Source organism: Oncorhynchus nerka, linkage group LG18, assembly GCF_034236695.1.
Source record: "Oncorhynchus nerka isolate Pitt River linkage group LG18, Oner_Uvic_2.0, whole genome shotgun sequence".
Lineage (NCBI taxonomy): Eukaryota > Metazoa > Chordata > Actinopteri > Salmoniformes > Salmonidae > Oncorhynchus > Oncorhynchus nerka.
The window spans coordinates 28,547,887-28,569,922 of record NC_088413.1 but is presented as its reverse complement, the minus strand read 5'-3'; the positions used below and the strand labels follow the sequence as shown (position 1 = coordinate 28,569,922).

At 42.3% G+C, this 22,036-nt stretch overlaps 1 protein-coding gene across 2 annotated transcripts in view; it reads right to left on the bottom strand.

The window, feature by feature from the left end:
- Positions 1–19,247, bottom strand: part of LOC115145616 (N-acetylgalactosaminyltransferase 7-like) — a 29,855-nt gene extending 10,608 nt beyond the window's left edge. The window contains exons 1-3 of one of the 2 annotated variants that reach the window (XM_029687125.2): positions 18,885–19,247; positions 17,381–17,829; positions 5–171 (exon numbers count right to left, since the gene is read on the bottom strand). In XM_029687125.2, the coding sequence (XP_029542985.1) occupies positions 5–171; positions 17,381–17,829; positions 18,885–19,007 (739 nt within the window). In that variant the 5' untranslated portion in view covers positions 19,008–19,247. The remainder of the gene's footprint in view (positions 1–4; positions 172–17,380; positions 17,830–18,884) is intronic. The other variant, XM_029687124.2, reaches the window with a different exon arrangement.
- Positions 19,248–22,036: the final 2,789 nt, after the last annotated feature.

The following is a 22,036-nucleotide window of genomic DNA, read 5'->3' as shown; positions in this document are numbered from 1 at the left end:
CTACCTTTGTTGCTGAAGTCGTCGATCATGACGATCTCGGCCAGGTATCGTCTGGGCGTTCTCTTGATGACGCTGTGGACTGTCCTCATCAGGGTGGACCAGCCCTCGTTGTGAAACACGATGATGACACTGGACGTCAACAGGTTGTCGTCATAGTGCCAGTACTTACACCTACAGTAGGAGGAGAGGAAGAATTCAAATGGCTGTAGGCATACATACTGTACATGTAGTGGATAACAGGGAATATTTATATAGATTAGGCTGTTTATGTACAGAAGCTGGAAAGAAACATCTTTTGACTAAGTTTCTATAGCATTTCATACATTTAGAAAATACTGCTTTGGAGTGATATAGGACTGCACACACACACACACACAAAAAGAGGCCAAAGGCACAACAGATTCCACTAGGCAATCTGAAGACATCAGAATAGACACAGCCCTGGCTAGCTTAGCTTCACCAGCAATTGCTGCGAGCTAGATCCATTCCAACACATGATAGCCCTAAGCTCAGCTGCCTAGCTCTTTCTCCTTTGTGTCTACCCAGAGCTCTGCTAGGCCTCTGTCACAACCCCCCAATCCCCTCCCCCCTCCTCCTCCACAGGCAGACCATCTGTGAGGCAGGAAGGCAGCCCTGCTTTGTGTGGTTTCCTCTGGCAGAGTGCGCTGTGTGTGTGTGTGTCCTGGACTCCACTTCCTCATTCTCAGCGTACTCACTCACTAAAGGTCTCTGCTGCTCTTCTACTGCAAAAACAACAGTACTCACTACCTCCCATTGCCACATGCCATGCCTACGTATAGGCTTCAAGCCAGCCAATTGCCCTGTTAATACAGCGGAGTGTGTGTGAGAGAGCGAGAGGCCGGGCCAGACACTGGTGTGGCATACTGAGGGTCTATTTTTAGCCTTGGCAAAGCAATCTGCCTCGGGGACGACCTGAAAGGAAAATACTTAGCACCGAGGCGTCCAAGGTCACTTGACCCAAGAATTGTGAGCGTTATCAGTGATATGCGGAATTCAGGACGGAGTGAGCAGTAAGAGGTTGGTCAGGTCTGGGCTGAACTGAAAACGGTTTGCAGAACAGCAGATCTAGAGTATCTGGGAGGGGTTGTTAAGGCTTAGAGACTGAACTGAGAACAGTTTATAGAGCATCTCTGGGAGGTTTCATTTATGGTGAATCACACAGGTCTGCCTACCCGTCCTTCCTGTTTAGGATGATTATATATAAAATGTTCTCTTTCTAAGAAACACCTGGCAGGTTTGTGTGCATTGTGACGTGTGTATGTTTTTAATGTGTTTTGCAATGCAAATGTTAATCCTTGTGTTAGTGTGTGTGTTGCTCCCATCGCATCTCCCCTGCAGTAACATGCGGAACGGCTCCTGTTCTGACCTGTCCTCCTGGTTCTCACCCACCAACACAGATAAACACCTCAGATTAGTCCCGTTTGACCAAACCTTTAATATAACCTGAGAGCTCACAGCTAAGGGAAAGTGTCTTTCAGCCTCCCCAGGCCTGAAAACAGATAAAGATCCTCAGGCACCTCCTTAAGTTACTCACTTTTACAGGGAGGTTTTGGACTGCCACTTTATTATGACCTGCACAAAAAAGCTTCAACAGTAAATAAAAGGATAGGAAAGGCCAAAAGAGGGAGGCACTAAAGACAGACGGGTAGTGTCTCAAATGGCACCCTATTCCCTATATAGTACACTACTTTTAAAACAGGACCCACAGGGCTCTGGTCAAAAAATGTGTGCACAATATAGGGAATAGGGTGCCACTTAAGAAGTCTCCCTGGAGAGACTTATAGAAAGTTGTGAAGGAAAAGATTAGAGGGGGATCTTCTACTGAACTGGGATCCAGTGCTCTTACCATCCCCAACCCATCTCAGTGTTTAACAGCGTAACTAATGGCTTATCCTTCAGCGACAGTATGCTGGCTTGTGTTTTGAGTTGAGGCGTCGATGAGTTCGAAGGGCAGGGGGGGAAAGCATTAGTCATATCAGCTTCTTGTAAACACTGTGCAATAGTCTACACATGGGGTAAGCTCTACGGCTGTATTCAAATCTACTGCATTTGAGGACAATTTTGAAGTTGCTGCACTTCATTTCATGAATATTCACCAGGACTATGGGTAATTTGCTCTGACAGTGTGGAGTGTTTTCTGCAGGAAAAAAAAAGTCCAACAGGGATCCATTGCAGAACAGCGGTTAGCCTAGATGAGTTTCCACGAAAGCCTCGCTCATTCCCATCTGAAACGACACAAATAGAAACATATCCAGTGATGGTCTTGGACCTGATGTTAATTAACTCAAGGGAGCGGACACAGTTGAATGGCTTGGGTTGCTGCTGTTGTGTGAGAGGGAAGGTCTGTTCCAGAGACTTTAGTTCTCTGCATGACAACACACTGAACGACCTACTCTTGGTAAAAGGTAATGAATTTCTCCACATGGCATTACAATCGCAAAACTTCCATACGGATTTTGCAAGCATTTCGCCAACTCATCTCGTGGACAGACGACGTAAACATAAATGACGCAAAATTTAGCTAAGATTATTAGCCAACATATCAGTCAGGATGCAGACTGGAGGCTTGAAGAGTGATCGTTGTGTGTGGAAACATTCATCACGCGTCCATAAAGACAACAGTTCTCTCTGTGCCGAGCTCTACGGAGGGGAAGACAAGAGCAACACTAATGAGTAACACCGGTGCCTTAACTCAGTCTGTGGAGGTTACTTGTCGCTCTAGGGGCTCCATGTGAGTTTCAGTACGTGTGTGTGCGCGCCTGACAAATAGCATAGGAAGGAGAGAGCTAAAACAAGTGTATGCTCGTGTGTGTAGAGGGAAAGAGGGTCCTGTGCTGAGCGAAGGTCAGCCATCTTCCTGCCTATAAAACACCGCCGCAGCCTTTTAGTGAAGCGCCTCGCAGAAATCTTAAATGGAGACTGTTTCACCACATTTCTGCTGACAGGATCCCTCCAGGCTAGGCAGCTCTAACGCAGTCACCCTCCCAGAGAAACACTAATGTATGACAGATCGCTACTAACCTACCTCTCAACCACACACACACGAAGCCTGGAACACGTAGGCCACAGCCAAGTCACATGTAAAGTACCACACGCATCCTAAATAAACAGGCCTATGATCTGTCAACAGAAAAGTAATGAATATCACAGCACTAAAAACAAAAGTGATTAAAGTTGTGATTTAAGGAGGAGGTTAAGGGTGTAACGTCAATGTTTTCACAAGGCTTACACAAATTCTAGAAGTGAATAACTTTTAACAGTGTTGTAATAGTGTCATGTGTGGATACATTCAGATTTCGCAGAAACACGATATGAACTGTTCAGCGCGGAGAAGACTGAGCGCTTAAACCAGTTTACTATTTATACCAGGCTGACAACTAGTCCCATCTGTAGACCTACGGCTGTGTCTCGGGACTAGTCTAATTGATACAGGCTCGAGCTTCATCAGAGAGTTGTTTTTGTTTACTCACACAGCACCTGGAGGAGAGCAGCTGAGCCAGAGCTGTGGTGAAAATACTGAACATCCTTCTTCCCAACGTGTTATGGGACTGGGGCCAAGCATGCACATATAGGCAACGCAACTCAGCCCCTCTGCAGAGGTGAGAATGTCTTACGTTATCTGCCATGAAACTCAAAAGAGAGTTACTTCCAATTGTATTGCAGTCTTACCCAATGTCCTGAACAGGGCTAAAATTAAGTGTATTGGACAAGGCTGCTCAATAGTGACTGAAGTGGGCCATCTTGTGGCCAAAACCGGAACTACAGATCCTGTGTTGAGACGATTCACATCCTGATTGCACAACTAAAGTACAACCAATCCACCTCAGCCACATGGGTTTTCTGTAATCAAACACAGATTGACAAATGATTGTGAACATCTATTAAAAAGGGTAATGTTCAAATTGACAAAACAGCTTTCTATTCCAGATAAATATTTCCCAATGTTTGGTAATCAGTTTGCAATAAATATATCTATCTATATCTTTATGGCAAAGCCTCTCCACACTATTACCATTTTTATGTAACCTTTACTTAACTAGGCAAGTCAGTTAAGAAAAAAAAATCTTATTTACAATGACGACCTACACCGGCCAAACCTGGACGACGCTGGGCCAATTGTGTGCCACCCTATAGGACTCCCAATCACGACCGGTTGTGATACAGCCTGGATTCGACCCAGAGCGTCTGTAGTGTCGCCGCTAGCACAGAGATGCAGTCCCTTAGACCGTTGCGCCACTCGGGAGCCCCCCCTAATGGAGTGAGTGACACCTTTGCCTACATCTGCTGTGTACTGATCCACAGAAAGGCGTGAATAGCAGTGTGCCAATCAGGACAGTCTTTGTATAGAGCAGCTCAAGTCACTACAAGTGATGCACTTTGTCAGTAACTGGTTAGTCCACACGAGTTCTATTTTCCTAACACGGTGCAGTTCACATGGCTGTCAACAACCTCAAACTGATGGAATAATGTACAGCTGCCCATATATCATGGGATGGTTTACATATGTAGACCAACTAGGCAATGCAGTCTAGACATGAAGTCTAATATCAACAGTTAGGTCTGGGGCAGTGATGTCGTGGTTAAAGTGCGTGAATGCCATTTCACAAATAGAGAGTTGCTAAAGAGACGTTCACCCTCCACTCCACCCCTGGTCTGGGTGCAGCAACAGTCTCACACCTACTACAGTTAATGTAATCAGTCGACAGTATGGTTGTCCTACATTCCTAGGAAGCAACAAACCAAAAAGGGGGCCCAGCCCAGCCACAATCACTCATTATGTTCTTTAGTCTAGCATCCATTATCTCCCATACCGACTAGGCTATAGTAAAGTCCACGTGGGGTGTCAGCAGCCCAGCCACATAACCTAAAGCCTGTACTATAGCGTCCAACCAGGGATGCCCGTCCGGTCTCATGCTGACTGTTCAAAGGTGCCCTTTGTGTTCCCACTGGGCCCCGTGGCCAGATGAAAGGCTGGAGAAATACACCTTCGCCTGTTTGTTCTCCACACAGTATTAGTCCATTGTGAGTTAAATCAGTGACAGTGTGTGGCCCAATGTGTGCACACACAGAAAACGATGAGGTGACACCATTCATTCCTATGTGAAGACTCAATACACATTGAAGACTCAATAGCGCATTGAAGCCAAATGAAATCTATTAAAACGGCATCTCACGGAGACATAACCTGAAACGTTTGAGCTACTACAGGAAGTGAAGCTGCTCCCTCTCATCGAGTAACTCAAGTTGAAGACCGACCCCCGGGGTACTGCAGGCTGCCATTAGCAACTAAATTACCCTTCAACTTCTGTGTACGATTAAAAAAAAAAAAAAAAAAATAGGTTCAAGGACATACATTTGGTGTATTAGAGGGCAATTACTGGCACCATGATGGTCTTCCAAAAATATTTTTCCACAAAAATGGCAATTTTTCCACATTCATTATATTGGGGTATCTGGTTTTCTGCTAACTATGCCTGCCGTACCACTGTTGGCCTTGAACTTCCATGGCTTCAATGAGAGTGGGGGCAGTCGTTCTCCTCTGGTTTGGCCATATGGAATTGGAAAATTAAAGAAGACTAAAGATCATATTTAGTTAAGAGTGATCAAATAACATTTTATTTGTCACATACACATAGTTAGCAGATGTTAATGCAAGTGTAGCGAAATGCTTGTGGGTGTAGCGAAATGCTTGTGAAACACAATGTTGAGCATATTTCTGTAACACACATTTCCAGTGTTCTAGTTGTGACACTCACCTGTGGAATCGTTGTCCACAGGTCATCAATACAACCGTGAATAATCAGTGTGTCCTTGTACCTCCAGTCTGGCGTATTTACAACTTGATTAGAGTCCACCTTTGGTAAATTCAATTGATTGGAAAGGCACACACACGTTTATAGAAGGTCGAAGGAATTGTCCGTAGAGCTCTCCTTTGAACAGCTACAGCACACTCTCAAATGTTTTTTGCCATCATTGTAAGCCTGCCACACACACACAATTAATTTATTAAACATAAGAATGAGTGTGAGTTTGTAACAACCCAGCTCATGGGAAGTGACGAAGAGCTCTTATAGGACCAGGGAACAAATAATAAAGAATTTTGCTCTTTATTTAACCAGCTTACATACAAAACCTTATTTATTCATAAAAAATTGTAAATAACTCACCACAGGTTAATGAGAAGGGTGTGCTTGAAAGGATGCACATAGCTCTGCAATGTTGTGTCTTGGAGAGTCTCAGTCTTAAAATAATTTTCAACACACAGTCTGTGCCTGTATTTAGTTTTCATGCTAGTGAGGGCCGAGAATCTACTCTCACATAGGTACGTGGTTGCAAAGGGCATCAGTGTCTTAACAGCCCGATATGCCAAGGCATGATACTCTGAGCGCAACCCAGTGGCTTCTAATTAAATTGAATTTTCACAGAACCGCTTGTTGCAATTTCAATGAGGCGCTCTTGTTCAGATATTGGTAAGTGAACTGGAGGCAGGGCATGAATGGGATAACGATTCTAGTTGTTTGTGTGGTCCGTTTCGGGAAAGTACCTGCGGAATTGCGCAGCCAGCTCACTCAGGTGCTTCGCTGTATCACATTTGACATTGTCCGTAAGCTTGAGTTCATTTGCACACAAAAGAAAGTCATACAATGAAGGAAAGACCTGTGTGTTGTTAATGCAGACAGAAGAGCTCCAACTTCTTAAATCATAGCTTTAATTTTGTCCCGCACATTGAATATAGTTGGGGAGAGTCCCTGTAATCCTAGATTCAGATCATTCAGGTGAGAAAAAACATCACCCAGATAGGCCAGTCGTGTGAGAAACTCGTCATCACGTAAACAGTCAGACAAGTGAAAATGATGGTCAGTAAAATAAACTTTAAGCTTCTCTCAATAAAAAAAAAACATGTCAATACTTTAACCCTTGATAACCAGCGCACTTCTGTACGTTGTAAAAGAGTTACATGATCGCTGTGCATATCATTGCATAATGCAGAAAATACACGAGTCAAGGGGCCTTGCTTTAAAAAAGATGTCAGGCATTTCCCTTGGCAGCAAGAGCATCTCGGTGGATGCTGCAGTGTACCCAAGTGGCGTCAGAAGCAACTGCTTGCATGCAACCACTCCACTATCTGTATCTCTGTCATGGCGTGTGCACCATCAGTACAGATACCAACACATCTTGACCACCAAAGTCCATTTGATGTAGTAGCAGTACTGCCAGTAGAGCTGGTATGCGTCTCTATGGATGCGAGCCGTACTTGATTTTTTAACCATTTATCCATTTTTGAGCAAACGGAATGAGCAGCAGCTACATTTGGCTACATACGTATGTACCCCTGAGGCCCCTCTGACAAAAGGGGGAGAAGGGACTTGGTCAGGGAGGTGACTGACAGAGCTCCAGAATTCCTCTGTGGAGACAGGAGAAGCTTCCAGAAGGACAACCATCTCTGCAGCACTCCAACAATCAGGCCTTTATGGTAGAGTGGCCAGACAGAAACCACTCCCCAGTAAAATGCACATGACAGCCCGCTTGGAGTTTGCCAAAAGCACCTAAAGACTCTCGGACCATGAGAAACAAGATTCTCTGGTCTGATGAAACCAAGATTGAACTCTTTGGTCTGAATGCAAAGCGTCACGTCTGGAGGAAACCTGGCACCATCCCTACAGTGAAGCATGGTGGTGGCAGCATTATGCTGTGGGGATGTTTTTCAAGGACTGGGAGACTAGTCGAGGGAAAGATGAACAGAGCAAAGTATAGAAAGATCCTTGATTTAAAAAAATGTGCTCGAGAGTGCTCAGGACCTCAGACTGGAGTTTGCCAAAAGGCACCTAAAGGACTTCCAGACCATGAGAAACAAGATTCTCTGGTCGAATGAAACCAAGACTAAACTCTTTGACCTGAATTCCAAGCATCACGTCTGGAGGAAATTTGGGACCATCCCTAAGTTGAAAGAGGTGGTGGCAGCATCATGCTGTGGGGATGTTTTTCCAGCAGCAGGGACTGGGAGACTAGTCAGGCTTGAGGGAAAGATGAACAGAGCAAAGTATAGAGAGATCCTTGATGAAAACCTGCTCAAGACCCCCGACTGGGGCGAAGGTTTACCTTCCAACAGGACAACGACCCTAAGCACACAGCCAAGACAGTGCAGGACTGGCTTCGGGACAAGTCTCTGAATGTCCTTGAGTGGCCCAGCTAGAGCACAGACTTGAACCCAATCTAACGTCTCTGGAGAGACCTGAAAATAGCTGTGCAGCGACGCTCAACATCCAACCTGACAGAGCTTGAGAGGATCTGCAGAGAAAAATGGGAGAAACTCCCCAAATCCAGGTGTGTCAAGCTTGTAACGTGATACCCAAGAAGACTCGAGGCTGCAATCGCTGCCAAAGGTGTTTCAACAAAGTACTGAGTAAAGAGTCTGAATACTTATGTAAATATGATAGATCAGTTTTTTGTTGTTTTTTTGTAATAAAATGTGGAAAAAGGGGTCTGAATAGTTTCCAAATGCACTGTATTTGCAGTCTAAATCTCACGAGCTGCCAGGTCTGGTTATAGACTGCACATACACAGACCAATAGAGATGTATAGAGGGGACCATTTCCACTGGACAGGAAAACCCGCTATGGGCTTTGCCATCACAGAAGCGATCAATGGCAAAGATCAGAGGTGCGGCCTCTATACAATTCTATGGACAGCAGCTGTTATGACATTTCTCCAAACAGCCTCTCAGCTCACATAAGAACTAACTGAGGAAGCAAATCGAGATTGGATCATGGAAACACGCCCGGTAGAGATAGGATTATGAAAGTAACGCAGGCATTGTTTGATAAATTAACAATATTACCCAATTTGAAAATGCGTTACTTCACTCAGTTACTCATAAAAAGCAGTCTGATTACGTATAAAAGTAACATTATGACATTACCCCAACACAGGTGATTTCTAAAAACAGGACAACTGATAGCTACAGCATTCAAAGTAGTAGTTCATGGAAATGTAAAAAAGTATGTTATACATTTATCGTTCAACTCATCGTTAGTGATAATTCAGTCAATTTAGTGTTATATGGATTTTTGTCCATGTCGCCAAGCAACTTATATATTTTCCCCTCATTCTTTATAGACGGGTTGGTTGTTTAGCAACAAAACCGACACGTTTTTCTCAGGTTTTTACCTGCCATATGAGTTCTGTTATACTCACAGACATTCCAATAGTTTTAGAAACGTCAGTGTTTTCTATCCAAATCTACTAATAATATGCATATCTTAGCTTCTGGGCCTGAGTAGCAGGCAGTTTACTCTGGGCACCTTATTCATCCAAGCTACTCAATACTGCCCCCCCAGCCATAAGAAGTGAAATGAAAACAAATTTGTGCACACAATTTGAGAGAAGCTTTTTCTGGGGAAGGAACATTTCTGGGATATTTTATTTCAGCTCATGAAACATGGGACCAGTACTTTACATTTATATTTTTGGTCAGTGTATATATCAGGCAGTGTCCGAGGAAGGCCTGAAAAGTTCCCAAAGACTCCAGCCACCCAAGCCATAGACTGTTCACTCTGCTACTGTCCGGCAAACCGTATCAGGGCATTGTCTCTTGGACCAATAGGCTCCGAGACCGCTTCTACCCCTAAGCCACAAGACTGCTAAATAGCCAGACTCCTAAATAGTCAATTAATGGTACCCAAACCATCTCACACTGTCATTCTCAAACTGACACAACACAAACATACACTTTTACACTCATTTGCTGCTGCTACTGTTTTTTATTATTATCCTGATGCCTACCCCCGCCTTAATGTACATATCTACGTCTAATACCTCTTACCTCTCGTACATTGACCTGCTACTCCCTGTGTATATAGCTCAATTCTTGTATATTTTATTCCTTGTTAGTTTCTATTCTTTAAAATTTTTTTTTTTTTTTAACTCTGCATCGTTGGGAATGGTTCGTAAGCTAGTATTTTACGGTTTTACGGTCTACACCAGTGTTATTCAGTGCATGTGGTAAATAAAATGTGATTTGATACAATGAATTTTAAATGACAATGTTCATACTTTTCTCAGTGGAACATGGCCCTGTTAACATTACCAGTAGCCTATATGCGAACATTTGTGGCGGCACAGAAAGAAAAAGGCATAGCAAACAATTTGACTACTTGCCGCTATGCTATATCTGACTGGGTAAATAATTTGTTTTGAGTTCATGTGGACCCAGTGACCCGACTTGAGCACTGGGCCCCGGACCTGAGCACAAGGGACCTGGGACTCGAGGGAATCGACTACATCTCTGGGCAATACAGTCATTAGCTCCCATTCTACTTTTAGACCTCAATGTGGCTGCGGCGTCTGTGGAACGTTGATAACAATGACGTGACTGTGATGGAGATGTGTAACCCAAGCTACTTTGCCAATAGCCTGCTTTGCAGCACCATCTTGTGATTGTGCTTTGCGCTCTCAATTCAAAGGGCTTTATTGGCATTGCCAAAGCAAGTGAACTGGATAACAGTTAATAATACACTTACAAAAGTTTCAAGAATATACGTTTCAAATGTTATATTATGGCCATGTACAGTGTTACAATGTACAAAAGGGAAAATACACAAATATGGGTTGTATTTACAATGGTGTTTGTTCTTCACTGGTTGCCCTTTTCTTGTGGCAACAGGTCACAAATCTTGCTGCTGCGAATGTACACGAGTATTTCACACAATACATATGGGAGGTATCAAAATTGGTTTGTTTTCTACTTCTTTGGGTCTGTGTAATATGAGGGGAAATATGTCTATGGTCATACATTTGGCAGGAGGGTAGGAAGTGCAGCACAGTTTCCATCGCCATTTTGTGGGCAGTGTGCACATAGCCTGTCTTCTTGAGAGCCAGGTCTGCCTACGGCGGCGCCTCCCAATAGCAAGGCTCTCGCTCTCTGCACTTGTCGGTTTTAGTATGTAATGTGCAACATCTATGAATTGGGAATTTACATGGGCAGATAATAATATTATATATGAATTCTTACTGTATGTTTGTTATTTCTGCTGTTGGGAAGAGAATAGGAAGCTATGCAGAAAAATGTTGGTAGGACAAAGCTATAGGTTTGTGTACATGAAAGTCAGTGATTTGTTTGCTATAAGTTAGCTCATTGTGCAAATGTATTTGATTTCAATAAACATTGGAGACTAAATAGTTAATTTAAGCCAACCCGGGCTGTTTTGCCCTATTGCCCTAGTTACTATTCTTTTTATTTAATTTTTTTAACTCTGCATCGTTGGGAATGGTTCGTAAGCTAGTATTTTACAGTTATGTCTACACCAGTTTTATTCAGTGCATGTGGTAAATAAAATTTGATACATTGAATTTCAAATGACAATGTTCATACTTTTCTCAGTGGAACGTGGCCATGTTAACATTACCAGTAGCCTATATGCGAACATTTTGGTGGCACAGAAAGAAAAAGGGATAGCAAACAATTTGACTACTTGCCGCTATGCTATATCTGACTGGGTAAATCATTTGTTTTGAGTTCATGTTGCATTAAGGAGAAGTGGATCTATAATTCCATGTCTAAAACTTGTATCAATGTTTATTATGAGTATTTCTGTAAACTGATATGGCTCTCTGCAAAATCACTGGATGTTTTGGAAGCAAAACACTACTGAACATAACGCACCAATGTAAACAGATTTTTGGATACAATATGAACTTTATCGAACAAAACATACATGTATTGTGTAACATGAAGTACTATGAGGTTAGTGATTAATTTGATCTCTTCCTGCTTTTTGTGACTCCTCTCTTTGGCTGGAAAAATGGCTGTGTTTTTCTGTGACTAGGCATTCACGTAAAGCTTTTGTCATAAAGCCTTTTTGAAATCGGACACTGGTGGGATTAACAAGTTTCTTTAAAATGGTGTAAAATACTTGTATGTTTGAGGAATTTTAATTATTAGATTTCTGTTGTTTGAATTTGGCGTTCTGCACTTTCACTGGCTGTTGTCATATCGATCCCGGTAGCGGGATTTCAGCCGTAAGAAGTTAAAAACCTGTTGGGGATAGGGGGCAGCATTTTCACTTTGGATGAATTGCGTGCCCATAGTGACCTGCATCCTACTCTGTCCTAGATTGCTAATATATGCATATTATTATTATTGGATAGAAAACACTCTGAAGTTTCTAAAACGTTTGAATTATGTCTGTGAGTATAACAGAACTCATAGGGCAGGCAATCTTCCAAAAAGGAAGTGGAAATTCTGAAGGCGGGTCTAATTTTAAGTCATCGCCTATTCACTTCCAAACAAGATATGGATCTGTTAGCACTTCCTACACCTTCCACTAGATGTCAGCATTCAGTAGAACGTGGAATGAAAATCCTAGTGTGAATTTTGACCGGAGGGGAATGAGTCACTGTCCTGGCAGAATGACATTCCTGGTTGCGCAATTGTCTGTTGATATCACCTGCGTTCCATTTGACTGCAGACGAAAACGAATGCTCTGGTTGGAACGTTATTGGATATAAATGAAAATAACATCCTGAAGATTGATTCTCTACTTAGTTTGACCAGTTTATTCGACCTGGAATATATATTTTTGAAGTTTTCGTCCGAGTTCGCCTGGACCAGCATCAGCTTTTGGGCATGTGAGCTGAAAGTGGTAGCAAATGCAGCTAATTGGACACTAGTAATGGACGTCATGGAACAAAACAAAGATTTATTGTGGAACTAGGACTCCTTGCACTGCATTCTGATTAAAGATCAAAAGGGAATATTTATGTAATTTCGTATTTCTGTTGATTCCAACATGGCGGAGAAATACAGTGGGGCAAAATAGTATTTAGTCAGCCACCAATTGTGCATGTTCTCCCACTTAAAAAGATGAGGCCTGTAATTTTCATCATAGGTACACTTCAACTATGACAGACAAAATTAGTTTTTAAAAAAATCCAGAAAAATCACATTGTAGGATTTTTAATGAATTTATTTGCAAATTATGGTGGAAAATAAGTATTTGGCCAGTAACAAAAGTGTCTCAATACTTTGTTATATACCCTTTGTTGGCAATGACAGAGGTCAAATGTTTTCTGTAAGTCTTCACAAGGTTTTCACACACTGTTGCTGGTATTTCGGCCCATTCCATGCAGATCTCCTCTAGAGCAGGGATGTTTTAGGGCTGTTGCTGGGCAACACGGACTTTCAACTCCCTCCAAAGATTTTCTATGGGGTTGAGATATGGAGAATGGCTAGGCCACGCCAGGACCTTGAAATGCTTCTTACGAAGCCACTCCTTCGTTGCCCGGGCAGTGTGTTTGGGATCATTGTCATGCTGAAAGACCCAGCCACGTTTCATCTTCAATGCCCTTGCTGATGGAAGGAGGTTTTCACTCAAAATCTCACGATACATGGCCCCATTCATTCTTTCCTTTACACGGATCAGTCGTCCTGGTCCCTTTGCAGAAAAACAGCCCCAAAGCATGATGTTTCCACCCTCATGCTTCACAGTAGGTATGGTGTTCTTTGGATGCAACTCAGCATTCTTTGCCCTCCAAACACGACGAATTTAGTTTTTACCAGAAAGTTCTATTTTGGTTTCATCTGACCATATGACATTCTCCCAATCTTCTTCTGGATCATCCAAATGCTCTCTAGCAAACTTCAGACGGGCCTGGACATGTACTGGCTTAAGCAGGGGGACACGTCTGGCACTGAAGGATTTGAGTCCCTGGCGGCGTAGTGTGTTACTGATGGTAGGCTTTGTTACTTTGGTCCCAGCTCTCTGCAGGTCATTCACATTTTTGCTCACTGTTCTTGTGATCATTTTGACCCCACGGGGTGAGATCTTGCGTGGAGCCCCAGATCGAGGGAGATTATCAGTGGTCTTGTATGTCTTCCATTTCTTAATAATTGCTCCCACAGTTGATTTCTTCAAACCAAGCTGCTTACCTATTGCAGATTCAGTCTTCACAGCCTGGTGCAGGTCTACAATTTTGTTTCTGGTGTCCTTTGACATCTCTTTGGTCTTGGCCATAGTGAAGTTTGGAGTGTGACTGTTTGAGGTTGTGGACAGGTGTCTTTTATACTGATAACACGTTCAAACAGGTGCCATTAATACAGGTAACGAGTGGAGGACAGAGGAGCCTCTTAAAGAAGAAGTTACAGGTCTGTGAGAGCCAGAAATCTTGCTTGTTTGTAGGTGACCAAATACTTATTTTCCACCATAATTTGCAAATAAATTCATTAAAAATCCTACAAATGTGATTTTCTGGATTTTTTCCCCTAATTTTTTCTAATTCTAAATTTTGTCTGTCATAGTTGAAGTGTACCTATGATGAAAATTACAGGCCTCTCATCTTTTTAAGTGGGAGGACTTGCACAATTGGTGGCTGACAATACTTTTTTGCCCCACTGTATATTTACGTCTTAGCGCCGTTTTAGATTATTGCATGGTATTCTTTTTTCGTAATGCTTACAAAAAATCTGACACAGCGGTTGCATTAAGAACCCGTGTATCTTTAATTATATGTAAAACATTTATCTTTCGTCAAAGTTTATGATGAGTATTTCTGTTATCTGATGTCGCTCTCTGTAATTACTCCTGATATTTTGGAGGCATTTCTGAAAATGCAGTCAATGTAAACCGATATTTGTGGATATAAATATGCATATTATTGAATAAAACAAATGTACTGTGTAACATGATGTCATAGGAGTGTCATCTGATGGAGATTATCAAAGGTTAGTGATTAATTTTATCTTTGGCTGGGGAAAATGGCTGTGTGTTTTTGTTGGATTTGGTGGTGATCTAACATAAATATATGTTGTGTTTTTGCTGTAAAACATTTTAAAAAATCGGACATGGGTAGATTAACAAGATGTTTATCTTTCATTTGCTGTATTGGACTTGTTAATGTGTGAAAGTTAAATATTTCAATTTTTTTATTTTTTATTTCCCGCGCCACCTTTTCAGCTGAATGGGGAGGGGGGAGGTCCGTTAGCGATATGGACGCCAAGGAACTTGAAGATCTCAACCCACTTCACAACAGCTCCGTTGAAGTGGATGGGGGCGTGCTTTCCTGGCACCACACTGCTAAGTCTGACTTCCTCCCTGTAGGCTGACTCCTCTCCGTCAGTGATCAGGCCGACCACCGTTGTGTCTTCAGCAAACTTGATAGTGTTGGAGTAGTGCAAGACCACGCAGTCGTTGGTGAACAGGAAGTACAGGAGGGGACGAAGCACACACCCTTGAGGAGCCCCGTGCAAGGGTCAGCCTGGCGGAGGTGTTGTTGCCTACCCTCACCACCTGGGGCCGACACTTCAGGAAGTCCAGGATGCAGTTGCGGGGGAGCTAGTCCCAGGGTGTGAGGGCTGAGCGAGACTACAAATTCAAAGATGGCCTACTCTTCTATAGCCTACTCAAGGGAGAGAAAAACACACCTAGACCGTTTTATTATTAAACTCAATGCTGTTTTTTGGGCTTGTGTTTCAACCAGGCAAAGGGTAGCTACTTAAAGGCAGGTTAGCGAAGCGTGATGCAATCACTCCAAAAACTCTTAGTAGTCAGAGAATTCTCAATTTAGTCAACTGAAATTCCTTTTTTTTGTCAGTTACAGTTTTGTCAATTGCCACTGAAAAAGAGTTGTTTGACGAATATTTCAGTCACCATTAAATGCCAAAATGAACACTAGTAGAAACAAACCTTGCAAGCCATCAGACCACGTGTATAATTTGTGATGTATAATAGGCTTACCTTGTCATAAATTGAGTAGCAAATTTCAGACAATGCGTCTTACAGTGTATAACTCAATCAAGGTGTTGTATAGAATGCCAGCATTCTTCCTAGCATCATTCTTAGCTCAGGCAGTAGGAAGCTCTCTCATCCATTTATATGCAGATGATACGGTCTTATACGCAGCTGGCCCCTCCCTGGATTTTGTGTTAAATGCTCTAAAACAAAGCTTTCTCTACCCTTAACCGTGTTCTGAACACCTCCAAAACAAAGATCATGTGGTTTGGTATATAAGAATTTGTTCTTAACCGACTTGCCTAGTTAAATAAAAAGGTTAAAAATACAAATCTTACCATTATTAGAAGAATGATGCTACATTTCCACATTCTCAATGGGTAGAATGTGGCCGATACAGACTTTACTTGATAAACACATCTTAAATTGAACACCTAGGCCTATAGCCAAATATGTGTGTAAATGTAAGCATGTGTAACTCTTCTCAAAATACATGTCAATATGTCGCAAACCCTATAAACAGAATAGAGAAGCCACGCCTCGGATCTCAAGGTGTGAGTTAGTGACACACAATATATACAGTTTTGATAATGGACCAACTGAATAGTTTGACTACCAAAGAACTGCTTTTCTATTGGTCTGGTGGTAGGCCTTTGTTCTGTTAACATTGCAAAACCAACCTTTGAAATCCTGACCCACACCCTTGTCATACCAGCCCTTCAGGTATAGAACTGTGCTTGCGACACCAGAATAGTGGGTTAGATCCCAATGTATGCACGCGTCTCTTTGGATAAAAGTATCTGATAAATGACATGTACCGGGATTGATATAAAGAGTTACCCCATTGACTAGGGCAAGTGAACTCTGAACAGTGACACAAGGTGAGCCTCCTCTTAGGTTGCCATATTGAGCAGGTGAAACCAAAACTGTAAAAATAATTCCAATAGCCTACCTGATCTTTCTGGTTCCTCATCCCCATTGTTTAAGTGAAAGACAGACAATTTATGCCAGTCTGGCAAGTTGAGCCTGCTCTGATAATATTTTTTTTGCTGACAACTAAAATTCTTTATATTCATTCCTCCCCTGTGTCGGTAAAGGGCAGCTAGTATTGCAAATAGTTAATTCACATTTTCAGGCAAGTGATCATAATCATCAGGCAAAATTAAAAAAAAAAAAAAATCTGACATCCCTGATGGGCAAGTGCCTTTCAGACCTAATGTCAAGCCATGGATACATTATGATCTTTTAAAAAATACATTTGTGAAAGGAACGATGACGTAACATTCAATTGGAACACCCAGTGAGACATATTTAGAAGAGAAAAAACATTAAGTTGATGACAGTTCCTTAACACACGTACCATTCCGATAGGCCTAGCTACATCCTTAATAGGGACGACAACTAGTTTACACAACACAGTACCACCAATCCATACAGTAGCCATCTACCTGGGCTCTAAGACCTGCTACTGTAACTACTCTTTATGGTGAATGCCACAGATTTCTTCTTCATTCCAATTCAAATGCAAAAACACACAAACCATTCCAATAGACCTAGATCAAAAAAAAAATGTATACTATGACCCAGCACCTTGTCTATCTGCCTGGATTGGGCTCAGGCCTTATACTACTTACTCTTCATGGCGAATGTCGCTGATGGTCCTGTCTAGGGAGATCATGTCGCTGGCCACCATGTTGAAGCCAAATTCCTTAATGCTGGCCTGGGCGGCCTCGTGGTACTCCGCTCCCAGAACGAACGGCTTCGCCCCCTCCCCAGGCCCATCCTGCACCCCGTGGGGCTCCGGCTCCTTGAGCTCAAAGTTCCCCAGGGTCCCCTTCCTTAGGACGGGTGCCGAGTAGACATTGGTGTGGGGCTTGAAGGTGACATACTGTTTCTGGATGACATTCTGCTGGTTCTGAGCACCGCCGGCTGGTTTGCCAGGAACCAGCTTGTCGTCTCCTCTGTTCTTCTGTCGGATGGAGTCCAGGTCCACCTCGACCCCTTCCACGTGGGGCCAGGGGACCACGGGTTTGAACTGGTCAGCAATGTCATTCTTAGGCAAGAGGTTAGAGGCATCTCCCTCCTACATAGTATCAAAAACAAGTTAGTTAGGCTTATTGCTTTTCCAAGACCTAAAATGGAGGGTGTGATAGACTTAGATTATTAAGCAAGTTTAGCTGACAGCGGTAGCTGCTAGCTTTTACAAGGCGTAAAAGGGTTAAAAAAGATGATCATGCTCTTCATCTAGGTTTGCAGGATCAGCAAAGGTCTTAATCTGCCCTACTTGACAGCTCAATTGGCTAACTAGTCCCCCAGCAATTAGCTTAAAGTCGAATTCCTTCACTGGCCACATTACGGTATGCACATGCGTTTATGATCACGAGGTTCACAGTAAACATAGCTAGGAACATTGCATAGCTAACCAAGAAATTACACGGCATTGTTTGTTTTAACACAGTATCACTTATTCGACAAAGGCAATTACAGCTTCGGTGCGAGTCTTGACAGGTGTGAGTTTAGCTTCAGGGATGCATTAACGTAGATGGCTAGCTTTCCAGGCATTCGTTTTGCCAGCTGGCTACGTGTCATTTCAACACAACGTTTTTACACGCTTGGTTGTGTCTTTTCATACAATGATTACTATTGTCGAATTCGTGAGCAACAGGAGACAATTTGAACGAGAGACAGCTACCAGACTAAAGCCTTTCGGATATGTTTGATATTCTCGTCAAATCATTTAAATATGACCTAACGCAAGCTGACATTCAGGAATGAGTGGGGTTCAATGCAGGCACGCTAGCTAGCTAACGTTAGTCGGCTGATTAACTAGTTAACGTGAGCTACCAAAATGTATAAGCAAATGGTAGTTAGTAAGACTGTCATCACGTCCCAATGACATTTTTGCACTCTGACGTTACAGTAGCTAGCTAAAATAGACTCAATCGCTAACAATCTCCATGACAACGACTCAGACTTCCTTGCTAGCTGACGTTAGCGACTTTAGCAACATGGTTAGGTAACGTTAGCCAGAATTACATGCCAGAAATGTTATAGAATGCATAGCTACAACAAAACACATGAAACATATACAATTATAACGTTTGACAAATAGAAAGCTGGTTGTAATTGAAAACTTACCCGTTTAGCAAAGGGATTTTCGTCGTGCTCTTTCGGCGAAAGGGAAGACCAAAGCACCACAAGCCCTAAGAATGTGGCAATAACTATTACACTGCGAAGAATAAATCCAACTCTTAACCTCATTTTGAAAATAAGACCATATACGAGGTGCTAGCTAACCTCGTTACTTCGTGGAACCCCTGTCTGCCAAAGCCAGTTCGAATCCCAAATTGAGCCAACCGTGCGCCTCTCCTGATTGAATCCCTCTCGTCGGCATGTAACATTATCTGCACTCTCTGTCTGTCACACCGCCCTACTACCAGCAAAAGTTATAATATAAGCAGTGGCGACCGTCATTCAGGGCAGGTGGGGCTCTTTTGAGCTTCACATTTTTGTTGTTGTTGGGGAGACTTTCTTGTTTTGCATGTTATTTGGCATTAATGTGTCACATATCAGTTTGCAAACAAAGTAAAAAATACAATAAAAATGTATATATCATTAAGTTAATAAAGCCGCAATCAAACATGGTCTCTTTTTTGTTTTCTTGAGTAAGGCAGCTCCAAAATGCAGGCGTTTCAGCCTAGCTCAGTGCTTTCTATGGTGGTGGGGCAAGCCAACAGAAAATACGAAGCGTTGCGCCGTGATTGGCTCAGTGTTCTGTCACTCATGGGGACACTAAGTCACCGCCAAGTCTAAGGGTAGAGCTAGAAAATTCAAGCTCCTTGGGTGCTGCCACAGAGTTACATTAGAAGTGCCCATCCAAGAAGGCTGAAGGTCACTGGCCACAGATAAAATTACGTCAAATCACATTATATCTACAGTATCTTTGATTGGACATCATACTTTCAAAATCTTAACTAGAAGTCATCATCATGAATCAAGTCGACAATCTTCTAGCAAATCCTTTTTAATACTTGTCATAAGAAGATAAATAATTACGAGAAATTATAGGTACAATAGGTGCTCATCGGCCATTGGACATTAACATTACACAACAAGTTTGAAATGGCAAATTCAACAATGAGTGGTTTTGAAGGAATCAGTCGCTAACTGCAAGCATTGCAAAGTAATCATTAGCCTGCTATTCAGTGGAGTGGTTGTGTAGTCCCAAGTCTAAGATTAAGTGTCTATTTTCCTAGTTTGAAATGATAAACATTCAACATTGGCCATGCTGTCAATGAAGCTTGATTTGTGCCGCGCATAAAACAACTGGGAACTCGGAACTGCAAAATCGGACTTTAGTGAGTTCAAGACAACTGCGAACTCTGGGGAAAACGAGCTACAACTGGGAAAATACGTTTAGAACTTTCATCCAACTCGGAATTGTACATTCGGAACTCGGGCCTCTTTCTACAGCTATGACTTGAAGATCACTGATGTCATCATGATTCTACCCTTTTCCCCCCAGAGTTCACAGTTGTCTTGAAAGCACCATAAATCCAGAGAATGCCAGACTTTGATGACAAAGTTTGATGCCAAAATTTGCCCACGACAGACCGACGCACCACCTTCCTGTTCAAGTGAGCACAGCACAACAGGGCGATTCCAAAAATGTATTATATGATGCTGAATAAACTATGTAATATGCCAGGGAGATATGTATACTGTAGCTAAGAAAGTAATGCTAAGTATTGTGTAGTAAACTGTTAGTAGCCCATGTGCCTCACCTTAATAATTTGATCTATTTTCGCCTCTAAATTTCACCTACTGATCTGAATTGGTGGTGAACATGTAGCCTATTACCTGTTTTTGAGAAATGTAATCATTGAATATTGTAAGAGCTTCATTGTCTGCTTATATGCCCCCTTTATTTATCCTACGGTTCTGACTTGGTGTACAGGGAAAACACTGTACTAACGGCCCATGTTCTGAATTCTGTTGCTGTACATTTCAAAAGTGCTAAACAAATAGTTATATTGACTACGTCTGCCCTAGCTCGCTCATTAATGTCTTAATCGAAATTATGGATGGCCTCTTATCCGCTTGTCGTCCCCTTATGCCATAGTTTGTACATCTCAATTGTCAGTAGAAACCACATTAGTTTAAGCAAGTCAACCATATCAGCTATGTTTTTTTTAAAGGCAGTAAATGAGGCTGTTTCGCTACCAGACAAGGCTACCAGACAAGGCTCCACTGATAGACAGGTATAACAGTAGTAAGGTGTTGGGACTGCTGTTGGGACTCTGCTGTTGGCATAGCTTTATGTAGGCCCTAACAGTTTGTCACTGTTGTAGTGCAATTAATGTATTGTTTTGTAGTGGCTTTGCTGGCATGCATCCCACATTTACATTTTCTTTGCCCCACCAAGATTCACATGCTAAAATCACCACTGAATGTAAGGCATGCCTATGATTTCTAGAACGATGCAATCTTATAGAAATGGGAACGCAGGTTGAAAAGGTAGACAGACACACGGATGTGGAGCAATCAAAACCAGGAAGCCGCAGGCTTGTTTGATTAGCGGATCGTATTTGCATAACTATAAAACATTGCCACATTTTGTTAGGCTATAACCACAGATACAAGTCTTTGCTATTACAGATAGGTCCTTGATATCCAGGATCCTGGGACGTCCCAACGCTTACGTCACCTCATTGAATATTATATTTCAATCTTTACGTTCAGGGTTGGGGTTGTTTGGTAAGGGTTGTGGTTATGGTTTAAGGTAGGCATGTCCCAGGATTGCACTAACCATTACAGATTGTTCCATCCTGCATGGAACCAACCAGGGGCAACATAACTGAACATGTTGTGAATGCCAACCTCACTGATATGTCACCTATCTTAATGTCACCATGTTTTGAACAGTGCTGCCTTTTAATATTTCTTTTTGGTAGCTCTGGGGCTTAATGCTTGTTTCAAATATTGACATGAATTTTGTATTTCAGTCATATACTGCAAGTGATTTTCCATTTTACGCACAAAATAACATGCATTCATTTGAGATGTGAAACCTTTCAAAAGAATACTGTGTAGGCCTGCTTAAATATCCTCGAGGTGTCAAACTTTGTTGACTCAAGTGTGTTCCAGAGATAGAGATAGTTGGAAGTTGCTGAGGGGAGGATGGCTCATAATAATGGCTGTAACAGAGCAAATGGAATGGCATCAATGTACTCTTGAGTGGCACAGCAGTCTAAGGCACTGTATCTCAGTGCTAGAGGTGTCCCTACAGA